Source organism: Lytechinus pictus, chromosome 11 (genome assembly GCF_037042905.1).
Source record: "Lytechinus pictus isolate F3 Inbred chromosome 11, Lp3.0, whole genome shotgun sequence".
NCBI classification, from domain to species: Eukaryota; Metazoa; Echinodermata; class Echinoidea; order Temnopleuroida; family Toxopneustidae; genus Lytechinus; species Lytechinus pictus.
The window spans coordinates 22,386,886-22,401,461 of record NC_087255.1 but is presented as its reverse complement, the minus strand read 5'-3'; the positions used below and the strand labels follow the sequence as shown (position 1 = coordinate 22,401,461).

The window sequence follows — 14,576 nt, the reverse complement described above, 5'->3', positions numbered from 1 at the left end:
CGTATTCATGCTGAAAAGATGTATCGAGACTACGCAAAAAAAGAAAAGGAAATTCAAATCAATTTAGTCATGATAGATCATAAATTAGATTGATTCATGCATTAATAATACTCTAATTGAATAAAAGAAGGGTCATAATTGTTTAAAAATCTGATATATTATCAATACTTTTAACGCTAAGCCCCTCTAATTGATTGAGTGGAATCATCCGGGATTTTCCCTTTCAACAAGGCGCGCGCCGAATCGAAATGCATTTCATAACAAACTCGTGGGCGAGTCGAGTGTCAAGCTTTGAAAGCTGTGTGCAGTGAGTACGTATGCATGGAATCAGACTTGGGATAAGTATCAGCTCCAGATTTGAAGATCTGAAGAAGCATCAAATATCAGTGATAATTGCCCGATTTATGTCCATGATGAAGAAGGCATCGAAAATCAACAGTATTTCCGGTAGGTAGAAGAGTTAGTCCTAATGTACTTACGTTTACCAAGTTGTGCTGCAAAAGTGCAAGTGCAAAAAAGGCTACATCATCGATGACATCAATCATGATGCTAACTGATACTCATGTAGTGAAGGTAACTAATAGGCTTATCAGTTTTGGACGCTGGACTATCTGATGATCTGTTATATCTCTGTTGGTGTTGACTTGTCTGGGGGAGCTGCTCCCTAAATGTTTTTGACTTCAGCCTGAGTATGCCAGATCTAGCTTGTATTTATTGGGAGAGCGAATTAAAAACAATGATGAGAGAAAGAGGGAGAATGCAGTCTATGTTATTTCCTTTCCAATTCATAAAGTGGAAAAATAACAACAATCGATCAGAGTTATAAATTCAGTTACTAAATTGCTATTCTATCTGTATGAACATGAGTAACTGTAATTAAGGATATTTCATGTATATTGTATTACTTTCTAATGGTAATATCATTCAAATTCTCATCAGATTCACAGGTACGAGGTCCTATTCACAGATTTTCGGAGACTGAAATCGAGTCTTTGCGTAAGAAATTACTGAAGTGGTATGATGCAAACAAGAGGGATTTGCCATGGAGAAACGTAAGTAGGCTTAGATTTGTGTTGGAGACTAGAACAGTAGGAAGACTTCCGTTATGCTATTTTGTTATTGATTTTCACTAATAATAGATGGAAGCTACTAATCATTTCATCGAATCTGCTTTGAGGTAATTTGTGAAAATCGATGACAAGATTAATTTTTCATGAAATGCTTTCCAATATAATCCTCATTAAAAATTAAAGTATATATGGTATTGATAAAAGTGATCTATAAACATATTTTTCAAATATGAATGAATGAATGAAAACTGTCCACATTAGTTATTGATTACCTATGCTGTTATTAGGAGAAAAATATGATTAAAACAATTTTGAGATATGATTAGGACATTTGCTTGGTAAAGTGAAATATCTCAAAACCTTATTTTGCCTTTGGCTGTATAGGTAAATTGAATTTATTGTTGTGAAGCATATATGAGCATCTTATTGTTATTTGAAATTATTTTTACTTGCAAGTATCTATTTTTTTTCAATATTCTCCTTTTTGCCATTAGTCCCATTTTAGTGATATGACTTGTCATATAAATTTGTTATTTTCCTTCATAAATTCCTTTTTATTGTTTGCAGATAAAAGGAGAAGACACTAATCATAACGCATATGCCATCTGGGTTTCTGAGATAATGTGTCAACAGACACAGGTTGCCACGGTGATTGATTATTACAACAAATGGATGAAAGTAAGTACATATAGCAAAATTGTTTAACCCCTTTTGAATATAAACAAATTGTGAAAGACATTGACTTATTGAGTTCTGAACAAGTTGGATTTTTTTTTTAAATTAAATTTTATTGGTCAATTGAATTACATGGAGCTTATTATTTTTCTTGATGATATTAACATTGTGAAAATCAGAGAATAAAATCTAAATAATCACAGTATGAAAACTATCACTAAATATTGGTTTCAAACACATTTTGAATTGATATAGACATTCTTTTAATGTGTTACAACTTTTTCTTTAAACAAGGTTTTTTTTTAAAGATTTTGTTTATCACAAACCTGACATTGCTCCATCGAATGATATAACGATTATGTAAATTAATTTCATTCGATATGATTACAATTTCTGAAATGTCTGTCGCTATCTTTCCAGAAATGGCCAACTCTTGAATCACTGTCAAAGGCATCTATAGAGGTGAGAATTATATTACAAACAGATAAGAAGAATTTGAGTCTAGTTTCATTTCACACATATATGGTGTAGATATTTATGATACATGTATTTGTACTTACTACTATTGATTACAATTATGATTATTTTTGATAAAAATCTTTATGATATGTAGAATAATGGCAAAATTGTCTGTTTCTTGTTCTACTGAATTTGAGCTTTGTTAGGAGCCACTCCAGCAATTTCATTCAAAACTTTTGAATTACTGACAATAATAAGTGACAATCTTATTAAGGGGCTGGAAAGCTGTGTGGAAGCTGATTATATCACTGAAACTGAGTCATGTACTAGGCTCAGATTACATTAAGTAGCATTTTCAAGTTAATGACATTGACTTTTGGAGTCTTAAGAGGCTTTAATGCTATTTTTGTTTTGCTTTGTTTAAAACAATTTTTTTGTCAGTCTTATGTGATACCCCAATCATTTGAAAGGTGATTTGCATTTACAATTTCTTTTTCAAGATACCTTTGGTAATGTCGTCCTTGTTAGATTAATTATAATATCTATTTATAGGAAGTGCGAGAAGTCTGGGCAGGTCTTGGCTATTACTCTAGAGGGCAGCGTCTTTTAGAGGGTGCTCTCAAGGTTAAGAATGAGCTCGATGGTCAGATTCCAGGAACCGCTGAACAACTTCAGAAGAAGCTGCCTGGTGTTGGCCGCTATACAGCAGGAGCAATAGCCTCAATATCCTTCAACGAGGTACTGTTTTTCAGCATCTGCGCATCATCAAATAATTTTTGTAATTTGTTGTAAGGCAATAATCTGTGTCGTTTTTAATCTTGAAAGATTTTGTATTATTATGTCTATTACATTTTGTTCCCAAGTAATACGTTATTAACAGGAAAAGCACATTTTGAAATGCCCATGTTACCCCCTGACATGTAGAATGTTTTTTATTATTTTTATTATTATATTGCCCCCACAAAATCAATCAATATTTACATTATAAAGGTTTCATATTTTCAGCATATAATGATGATGATGATTTCTGATTGCTAAGAAAGCATGAATGCTTGTAAGCAAGCAACCAGAGGACTGATGGCTGAAGGTCCTCTGTGAGGGACCTGGTGATGAGGATAAATAACTGAGGGCACTAGCACACCATGTGGGAATCAAACCTGGGTCACTGGATTGCAATTTCCGTTACTGTACCGACTGAGCTATCATGCTTCCTATCTGCATTATTTTGATGCACTGGGAGGGGATGGGATAGGGTCTACAATGTTATGACCTTCCCCTTCCTCAGTCACATTATCACAGATTTTCTTCACTTATTGCAATGTGAGATATGCTCATATTTTCTTTTATTGTTTTTTTATCAAGGCTACCGGTGTTGTGGATGGCAATGTGATCAGAGTTCTTGCCCGGTTGAGGTTGATAGGTGCCGATTTTACCAGTAAGAATGTCATGGCAGCAATGTGGTAAAGAAACTCTCTATTATATCCCTCCAATGAATATTCATGAATTTTCATTGATTTGTCAGTTTGTTCTCACATGGTACAGGTAGAAGATAATTTGTCAATTTATTGTCCAGGGTAGTACTGCAAATGCATAATGAAATAATGAACATTCTCAGTTCTGCCCCAGAATAAAAAATATTGAAAACTATTCGAATATCTCACCAAGTCTCAGGCACACAGATCAAGGGATTGTCTCTAGTTGGCATCATTCACGATATAGCAGCGCAGACACTGGTCTGCAAGAATTTGAGAATGAGTGATATATGGAAAAGCAAATATCTATCCTTTTTATTTTTATTTAAATAGTTAAAATGCAATACTTTAAATAGAACTATAACATGGAAGAAGAAGCTTATGGATAAAAAACAATCTCCATAGAAAAAAGTGTTTCATTTCAAAGTCATAACGAACAGCTTTTTACATTTATCTAACTGACCAAGGTCTTACTGGTTGTTTCACAAAGATTTGAGTGTGACTTAGAGTCGTATTTGAATTTCAGTTGCATGCAGTATATATAATACATCGGGGAAGTGGTCAGATCATCAGAACAGGATGTGCACTACCTCCTATTTATTAATAAGATTACACATACTATAACATACTGTGCGCGTCAGCATTTAAAGATAAATACCAGTGATGGTAATTCTATCTCAAAATTAGTTCAAACAGAATCCAATGAAATTACCACCAAAGTATGTGCCATTTTTTGTGCCGAATTGCTCTGGGAGAAAATGCGTAATTGCTGAGAAATGAGCAAAATAAGCATGGAATTCAGATGTCGGGTATTTATTTTAAGCAAAATTATTAAACTGTCCCACATGCTTTTCTGTGTTAGTGATCATCAGAATTATCGATTTTGAGCTACTCAATGCACTCAAACTCTTTGTGAAACGACCCCCTGGTGTTCTCTAATATGTTTTCTAATCACAGTTAATAGCTTCTTATTGTACTTTCTTCCATCTATAGGGACCTTGCCAATGCCATCGTCGACCCAGACCGACCCGGGGACTTCAACCAATCAATGATGGAGCTTGGGGCGACGGTCTGCACCCCTCAGGCACCCCAATGTAACACCTGTCCGGTCCAATCCCACTGTAAGGCCATAAAACAGATGGATCATCTGACCAGGGACCCTGCTACCAAACTGACCAAAAGTATTCTAAGTCAGCCGCCACTGAAGAAAGAGGAGATCCGAGATATTGAATGTGGTAAGGGCCCCGTGACCCAAAATTTAGCGATTAATCGCTAATTTGAAAGAACAATTTTGATTGGTTCCTATCAACTCTAATGAGCAAAATGCACATGCAACGATGACCTTGATAGGCCACTTCATTTAGCGATTAATCGCTAACCTTTGGGTTACGGGGCCTACGATATACTTACACTACTATAAGGACTTTTGATTTATGGTGGGGGGGACCTTAGGCTACGCACTTTGTTTACAAATGATAAAACTATGACAAATTTTGATATTTGTCTTACTCTAAATTGTGGTAAATATTCTAAAGATCATTACCCAAAAAGAAAATATTACAAGGCTCACAATAATGAAAATTATTTAGTGTTTTAAAAACACCTCTGGGGACTGCCGCAGAGTTTGGAAGGGACCTAAGGCTACGCACTCAAATCAATTTATCATGCAAAGTAATTGTATTTCTTGTGCCTCAATTTCTAAAATATGTTTGTATTATTGTATGATAATAAGATATTAAAATGAATATAACTCCCAAACTGCAAACAGTTGCTGCTCTTGGGGAATGCGGGAAAGCAACTATGAAAGGACACTAGTGCCTTTGTAGCAGGCTTCCATCTATAAAATGCAGTATAGACTTCTGACAAGTTGCCTTATTTGAAATTATATTGGGTGACAGGTCAAATTGGTATATTGCATGATGTGAAACTTAAAATCCAAGTCTTTCTGACAAACTGAGAAAGTTTTGATAATTTTCAGTGGTCTTTTCACTCTAAATTATTAATCTTTGGTGTGAGCTTTTACAAAAGGACAGTAGAGTTTATAGGACCATACATGTAGGTGATAGCTAGTGTACTGGTTTTATTACAGGAAGCAACAATCGGTGTAAATATGTTCTTGATTGGTTGGGATTTTTTACCTGATTGCTAAGAAAGCATGAATGCTTGTAAGCAAGCAACCAGAGGACCGACGGCTTAATGTCGTCTCCGAAGGACCTGGTAATGAGGATTAATGACTTACCAAAGGGCAATAGCGCACCAAGTGTGAATCGAACCCGGGTCACTGGAATACGAATCCCCCGCTCTACCGACTGAGCTATCGCGCCTCTTGGTATGAATTTGATAATTTGTATTTTAATTAGCTGCTGATGGATGCACACTCTGCTTGGATGGGCCTCCTGATACTAAACTAGGAGTAATGAACTACCCCAGGAAACCAAAACGAAAGCCATTGAGACAGCAAGTCGTAAGTTTACTTCATCTGTTTTGACTATTTACATAATGAAGTCGGGGTCTTCAAATCGGTTTAGTTGATACTTATTTAAGGATTGCTTAAACTGCAATCTTTTCTCTGATATTAGAGTACCACCCCTATAGCATTAAATGTCATATAAAAGGTCAAAGTTTGCTCTAATACAAGTTTCTGCACTAAAGGGCATAGCATTAAAAAGTATAGGGGAAGGTGGGGTAAGCTGTGACACTTATTGCTTTTTTGCATGTTAGAATTGATATGATTAATAATCTTGCAGAAATAGTTACCGTGCCTTAAAATTTAATTCTTTTTAAATATTTTTCACCTATATATAACTTTCTACCCCCACACTGAAAGTCATTGTCACCTTTGAAAAAAGTAATGTCAAATGGCTCAACTTGCCCCATCTGTGGGGTAAGTTTAGCCACCTTCTGGGGTAAGTTGAGCCACAAAAATTATGTACAAAATGTATGGGGGAAGAACCAGCATATCAATGTTTTTATTTAAAGTCTTTTCGCTTGCTAATTCTCCATAAATACTAACATCCTCTAAAAGGAAAAGAAGAGTCCTGTAAATTTGCTCTTTTCTGCCTGCATATCGATGGCCTTTTAGGGTTTTGTTTGTTTTTCTATACATTACCATAAGAATTACCATGGCTCAACTTGCCCCATGGTGGCTGGCTCAACTTCCCCCAGTCCTAACTTAATGCGATAATTTCCCATCCACACATTTCTTATGCATCCATCATGTAAAAGACTATGACAAGAATGAAGATCCATACCTGGACTAATAATGTTGTTCTTATGTCTTTATTATATTTGAAGACGTGTCTATATAAAAAGTGCTGATCTATTTCACATCCTTTTTTACTTTTTTGGCTGAAATTTCATTTTTTCCTCTAAAAAGTACTTTTTGTTTCAAAGTTGAAAACAGTGTGGTGGGGTTAAGGGTTATGCAATGGGTCATCAATATATGACACCACCACAATATCTGACTCATTCATTATTGGCCTGGGGCTGGTGGCTCAACTTGCCCCTATGCTCAACTTACCCTGCCTTCCCCTACAGGTATCTTTTTTAGCTTAAGTTGTTCTTGTTGCCCTAATCAGATGGCGATCTGGATAGGGGCAGCACCTCCCGCCTTAACTTGATTTATGTTTCAAGGGGGTTGACAAGTGGCAACAAAGACAAAATAAAAGCTAACTCAATAAGCTACTGAATCAAATTCTGCCCATTGTTTTGATAACAAGATTTCATAAAAGAGGAATTGAGAATTGATGCAAATGTATCATTATTTTGTTTTTGCAGCATGCTGTTTGCATCGTAGAAAGACAGTCAAGTCAAGATTCGGAATATCTCATGGTGCAACGACCAGATACTGGTAAATATCACCTTGCACCCTCAATAAACCTTTTCACCCTTGATGTACTTGTATATATTCATCTCTATCCACCCTTTTCTTTTATTTCTATATTTCCATTAAACATTAATTTTTTTTTCCTTTTTACTCTTTTTGTCATTTTGCTCACTTTCAGACTACACAGTGGCACAGTATTGTGAATGCTGTGTTTCTTTTATTACATTTCAGGATACGTATCTCCTTACATATTGAAATATTTAACACAATTCAAATCCTCTTCAGGACTGTTTTTCATCAAAGCACCTCCATAAAAGTCTGAGCAATATCTTTTACCATGATTTCTCACTTAGCTTTTTTTAAAACTATTTTATATTCTCCCATAATCTAGCACAGCTAAACAAGTGGAATGTTGGAATGTCAAAATTAAAGATCCTGAATGGGATATCCATCTTGAGACATGGCTCAGAGTTTTGAAATTTCCACTCATTGTCGTTGACTTCTTATCCTCCCATTCAGCAAAGCCAAACAATAATAAGTTCAAAATGAAAGATGCCGAGTACGAGGATTCCCACTGAGAGGCAGGCCTCTTAATATAGAAATTCCCCCTCAGCATCTTTGATTTCTTTTTCTCACATTCTGCATAGACAAAATAATGGGAATGTAAGAATTACAAATTTAAAGATGCTGAGTGTGATTTCCACCTAGTGGCATGATTCAGAATGAAGTCACTTTCATTCAGTGTTTTTGACTTCTAATCCTCCACTTCATTTAATCAAAACAGTGGGAATGTAGGAATTTCGAAGTGAAAAATGTTGAGGGAGATTCCCACTGAGATATGGCTCAGAATGTAGAAACTTCTTATAATAATGATAATAATATGGTCCATATTTATATAGCGCAGCTACTATAATTGCATATACTCTACTGCGCTTGATACTTAGTATTATATTATTACCCCGGCTGTAGCTGAGCTGCCATACAGGCGCTAAAGCATTCAAGGAATAAATCCTACCGGGTACCCATTCACCTCACCTGGGTCGAGTGCAGCACTATGTGGGTAAATTTCTTGCTGAAGGAAAACACGCCATGGCTTATCTTCCCATTCAGCAAAGCCAAACAGTGGTGACTTGTAAGAAGTTCAAAATGAAAGATGCGGAGTACGAGGATTCCCACTGAGAGGCAGGCCTCTTAATAATATAGAAATTCCCCCTCAGCATCTTTGATTTCTTTTTCTCACATTCTGCATAGACAAACAATTGGAATGTAGGAATGACAAAGTTAAAGATTGCTGAGGAGGATTTTCACTGAGAGACATGGCTATTTAGAAATTCCCACATCTTCAACTTCTTTTAATCCAAACAGTAAAAATCTAAAAATTTCAAAGTGAAAGATGCTGAGTGGAATTCCATCTGAGAAACAAAGGCCTGCATTCTGAAGTCTGGTTTATTTCGTCAAGATTAGTTCATGATATGATGATCGTGCTTATTCAACGATTGGCTCATTAGCATTTCTTTTGTATTCTTTGTTAAGTTTCTCTCACAGATCCCTGAAATGAGCATGGATTCAGATTCTCACATGAGTTTCCGCGTGAATCGTTTCTGGTATGCCTCAATATTTATTTATATGTGTGAACGATTTGCTAAGCCCTTTGTCTTCAATTAAAGATGACATTCCACTCTTACCATAAACTATAAAATTTATAGAAAAAACCTTTAATGATTGTGAAATCTATCTCTGAAAATTGGTTTCATTTTTTTGTAAAACGCACTGTATGCTAGCAGCCTCACCATTATCATTTTCTGATCTCATAAACATTTTATTCCTGCTGTCATCCTTGATAAACACAATACAGGTCTATTAGCTGGGATGTGGGAGTTTCCTAGTATAGAGATAGCAGAAGACACCTCTCCAAAGAAGATGAGAAGCAAGATGGATAACTATCTTAAGGGCACCTTGAATATGACCTTGAAGAATGTTAGAAAGAGAAGACACATATGTCAGGTAGGTAGTTAATAAATTAATTTTAAAAAAGGATATGGGGTATTTGCCCTGCTCCATTACATTAAAAAATGCCATCAATGCAAAATAGCCCATTTGGATTTTTGTAAGTGGGTTCAATGCAAATGAGCCCTTTCCAAGGACAAAATGTTTTGATCATGTAGTCCTTCACTAATTAAATTGTAATAAACTGACTCTAAACTTTTTACAACATTCGTACAACAAATAAAATGCAAATGAACAAAGCCAAAAAGCATTCCTACTATCCATTAGTAGATCAAGTGGCTGCAGAATAGTAAAATCTTCACTTTATTTCTAAAAGATATGCCTATCAAAACTAATGCTTTGGTACAGTAGCCAATGGAATTCCTATAATAATACTACTTCTGCTAATAATAGTAATGCAACTTGAAACATGCTTTTATTCACTCTGCAGAGTGATTTTGGGTCAAAATTATTATAAACCCAAGTTGAGTCGTAGCCCATCCCTCAATAGCTTGTTTCAAGGAATTATTTTTTTTCCTGCCTGGTACCCATTTACTACACCTGGGTGGAGTGCAGCATAGTGGTATACAACACTTCATGCATTTTTACTTTTCTCTCTAATTCCAAGTTTGTGCACATGTTCTCTCACATCCAACAAACCTACGAGCTAGAGACGATGATTGTCGAGGAGGAGGAGGAGGATGGATGCGAGAAATCTGAAGAATCTGAAGACACCCCACATCATCAGTGGGTATCAAGAAATGCCTTTGAGAATCAAGCTGTATCTACCGGTATGAGGAAAGCATTTGAAGCATACAATGGCAGGGCTATTACTAAGGTAATCATGAAAATTTAATGTCTTGTATCATAAGTTCTTATCTTATGTTATTTTCCTATACTATAGTTCTCATAGCATAAGTTCTTTTCTTATGATATAATTCTTACAGTCTAATAAGGTTCTTTTTTGTACCTTGAGTTTTATACATGTATTATAGGTACTTTCTAATACCATAGTTCTCATAGTACTATTGCTGCATTATGATTCCAATTCACCATCATCATTGGTTTTTCTTTATGATTATATATTTTAGCAAGTGCTTGTTTTTCTTTCTTTTTACTCAATTTATATTTTAATAATTTGCAGTCATCAATTCTGCTCATATAATATGATTATATAATCAATATATGTTTTGATTTGTCATATTTTCAAGCATTTTTGCTTACAGTGGCAATCCATCTTCTTGCAACTGATTTTATGTTCAATGATAGATTTATGTCTGATTTATTGTCAAAATGTATTTGTTATATATTCATGTTTTCATATCATATTGTTATGTAGAAGAAAAGTAAATGAATCAATTCAAATCATATCGAATTGAATAAATTTATGTCTTATACCATAATTTCCTTTATAGTATAACCTCATTTCTTTTAAAGTAATATTGAAATAGAGCATATATGTAGGTGTGAGGAAAGTTTTTGAAACAAACAATGACAAAGTGAATCATGGAAATAAAGGGTCTTATACAGTATAAGTTCTCTTTTTGAACTCTAAGAATTAGTGTATAGTATAAGCTCTTTTCCTTTATTGTAATTCTTAGTATAACTTCCTTATTATTAAATTCTTATTCTCTTATTCTTACTTTTTTTCTTATACTTTATCTTTACATAGTGTGAATCCTTTTCTTATCCTGTAATTCTTATAGAATGAGGAAGTTTTCCTATTCTTAAATTCTTAAAACATAAGTTACTTTCATAGAAAATTAGAAATAAGATATATCTTCATATATTTGAAAAAGCCTTTGATGCATACAAAGACATGCCTTGCGAAGGTGAATCCTGGAGATGAAACGTTCTATTGCATATTAAGTTTTTCTCTTTTAAGTTGATTATTATGAATAGATCATATATCTACAGGAATCAGAGGAAAGTATTTGATTTATACAATGGCAATACCATTGAAATTGATTGTCTTATATAGTGTGAGTTCTCTTCCTTTTAGTTGAATTTAGAACCAGATCCGTGTATTATAAAAACAGTTAAGATATGTCATGAAAATTAAGTCTTTTAAAGTATACATGTAAGTTTTTTCTTTTTAGTTGATTATAGAACTAGATCATGTATAGCTATATGAGATAAAATGATTGATACATTCAATGTCATAACTATTACAACAGATAAGATATATCATGGAAGTCTTACAAAGCATAAGTTATTTTCTTTTTGAGTGATTATAGCAATATTCTTCGAGAAAATACTCCTAGGAACATTTCATTATCATAACCATTGATAGATTAAACTCATCTCAAAGAAAGTTTTGGGGGATTTGATTTATAGTCAACAAATCTACTTCTAGTCATCATCTTTATGTCACATTTCTTCCTTCTTCCTCTGTCTAGAAATCTGGAAAGAAATCTAAGAAATCAGAAATGGAGAATGGGAATGCCGCCAAACAACGCAAACTCGACAGTTATTTTACAAAGAAAGAAGACAAGACATCAAGGTATTTCACAAAAGAAGATTCATGATGAATTTTTGTGAAGTTAGTGCCACAATGTCTACCAAGTCTAGCTAACCAATAATTATAGTTTATAGACAAATAGAGTGGGTCAGACAATGTCAGTGGATCTTTCCTGATTTGGCCTGAATATGCAACGAGGGTTACAAAATATACACAATCACAATTTGATTTTACACACTTTATCTCATTGTAAGTGCTCTAGGTCAAATGAGAAAGACGTAATATGATAACGGAAACAAATTACACAGGAGCTCCTGGTAATTTTGCCACCGAAACACTCGAAAGTGGGCGCGTTGTGGTCTAGTGGTTCTAAACTCTCGCCTTTTAAACAGAGGGTCGTAGGTTCGAATCCTAGCCATGGCGTGTTTTCCTTCAACAAGAAATTTATCCACAATGCGCTGCACCCGACCCAGGTGAGATGAATTGGTACCCGGCAAGATTAATTCCTTGAATGCACGAGCGCTGAAAGGCAGCTCGAGCTAAAGCCGGGGTAATAATAATAATAACAATGCGCCTAGATGGTGCTATACAAATGCCTATTATTATTATTATTAAAAGAGCCCTGGATAATAGCAAAAACTGGAGCCCCTTTAATTCCCCAATCGCTGCAATGTTAGTGCTTATCCAATGTTGCAGATTTAGGCAATTGTTTGTTGAAAAGGAGCCCCCCCCCCAAAAAAAAATATATATATATATATATATATTTGGCTATAATGAAACATCAGTGTGTTGATGATAAGAAATGACTACACAGTATGTGAATTCTCCTGATACTGTTCAAATTAAAAACCCATTGTAATATAAATGAGGTTTCCATGTTCATCATACTCCAGCCGCAAGACAGAACACAATTTAGTTGCTGAAAATTTTGATTACATGTAATTGAACACACTTTGTGCCCAATCAGAAAAAGCATAATATCAATAATAATGTTTCAGATGGTGAGAAAATGTCACAAAAACCCACACATTATTATCACTAGCCTAATCCGACTCAGCAGGGCCCAAGGAAGAGGGTCATCCCTAACTAGGTGGTTTCAAACTGCCTCGATCACAAGAATCCCTTTTAAGTTAAGAGATCTTTATCAGACAAAAAAATAACCGATAATGATTCTCACATTCACACCGCCCGGAAACATACCCTTCGGGAAAGTTCTAGAAGTTACAAGCATGCGCAGTAGGGTCTGATAAGCAAGCAAGGCGCGAGATTCAAAATCACTAGCTCAGTTGCCAACCACGGTGCCAGTGCCCGAATACACGCTGGGCTAGGAAAGTTCCCGTAATTTGCTTTCACACTGTCAAAATACCTGCGACCTTTGAAAAATCCCTGCTCTCGTAATTTTAACAAGTACCTTCTATTTAGTGGGCATTTTCCCGGGGTATTTTCTTTCAGGGATATTACATGTAATTTGCTTTCACACTGCCAAAATTACCTGGAATTTTCTGATTGGGGTAAATCAGGGCAAATTTTCTGATCAGAAAATACCTGGAACTGACAAACTTTGAGGCAGTCTGAAACCACCTTCTATGTTTTCTTTCCCTCGTTATTATTACCTGAAGAGCAAGTGGTGCATGAATAGGATTTAACAATAGGTGTATTCAGACCGCCCCAAAGTTTGAGAATACCAAGTTTTGTCATCAGGAACTTTGCCCTGATCTGCCCGATTATAAAATGCCAATATGAAAGCAAAATTCTTGTAGCAAATACCCACTAAAAAGAAGGTGCTTGTCAAAATTACAAGAACATTTGCATAATTTTTTTTTCTGAGGTCTTGGGTATTTTTGTTGTGTGAAAGCAAATTACAAGTCCTTTCTCAATACATTGAGCAGTTGGGTACCAGAGTGCCGTGGCCTTGCCTGCTAATCATACCGTACTGTGTATGCTTGTAACTTACCCAGAAAGGGTCTGCTTCGGGTTGGTGTGAATGGGAAAAATAATCATCGGGTATATCAAGGTCTAAACAAGTTTTAAAGGGTACTCTGGTAATCAAGTTGGTCTGAATATGCCTAAATATTCAGGAGGACGATATATATATTTAATACCTTATTGTGATAGGACAACTGGAGATATAGAAATACCCAGCTGTGCAATACAAGGTTCCCAGCCCATCAGGGAGACTAAGGACAATTTTAAGTCAGGGAATTTTACAAAAATGCCTGAAATCGCAAAAAGTCAGGGAATTATGTTTGGCTTCAAACCAGTGCTGAACTAGTTTGCAGACAGCAAGTGGAAAACAAGACGGTGAGTGTGAAAAAATAATGCAATTACTTCCAAGAACTGCTTGGCTGCTTCATCGACAGTTCAGGGTAACATGTGAAACTCGAAGTGAGTTGAAATAATTATGAAATTTTGAGACTTCTTATCAGGGAAAATCAAGAGAATTTAGTTTTCTTGAAACACTGGGAACCCTGCAATATTGTGCTGTTCCATTGTCAGCAGACATTTGTATGTCAGTAAGGCAGTTCATAGATTTTAAGGAATGCTTCTTTTTTTAATAGAGAATGAATCATGTATAGAAGATTACCTCATTATAGGAAGGCCATTAATTATTCTGCCATTTCTAATCA

General features: G+C 35.2%; 1 protein-coding gene across 1 annotated transcript; it reads left to right on the top strand.

Annotated features, from left to right (window-relative positions):
• Window positions 1–258: 258 nt before the first annotated feature.
• Window positions 259–12,656, top strand: LOC129271013 (adenine DNA glycosylase-like). Its single transcript, XM_054908358.2, has 13 exons — window positions 259–447; window positions 940–1,052; window positions 1,638–1,748; window positions 2,166–2,207; window positions 2,757–2,942; window positions 3,567–3,664; window positions 4,670–4,911; window positions 6,037–6,140; window positions 7,454–7,526; window positions 9,358–9,506; window positions 10,117–10,326; window positions 11,888–12,293; window positions 12,568–12,656. The coding sequence occupies exons 1-12, from the start codon at window positions 318–320 to the stop codon at window positions 12,014–12,016; spliced, it is 1,587 nt and encodes a 528-aa protein (XP_054764333.2). The 5' UTR covers window positions 259–317; the 3' UTR covers window positions 12,017–12,293; window positions 12,568–12,656.
• Window positions 12,657–14,576: the final 1,920 nt, after the last annotated feature.

Bases quoted from the DNA above. Each gene is read 5' to 3' on its own strand.
- LOC129271013 (XM_054908358.2), top strand. From the start codon at position 318: ATGCATGGAATCAGACTTGGGATAAGTATCAGCTCCAGATTTGAAGAT. The intron at 1,749-2,165 runs GTAAGTACATAT...CTATCTTTCCAG, and splicing joins ATTACAACAAATGGATGAAA to AAATGGCCAACTCTTGAATC. The intron at 10,327-11,887 runs GTAATCATGAAA...TCCTCTGTCTAG, and splicing joins ATGGCAGGGCTATTACTAAG to AAATCTGGAAAGAAATCTAA.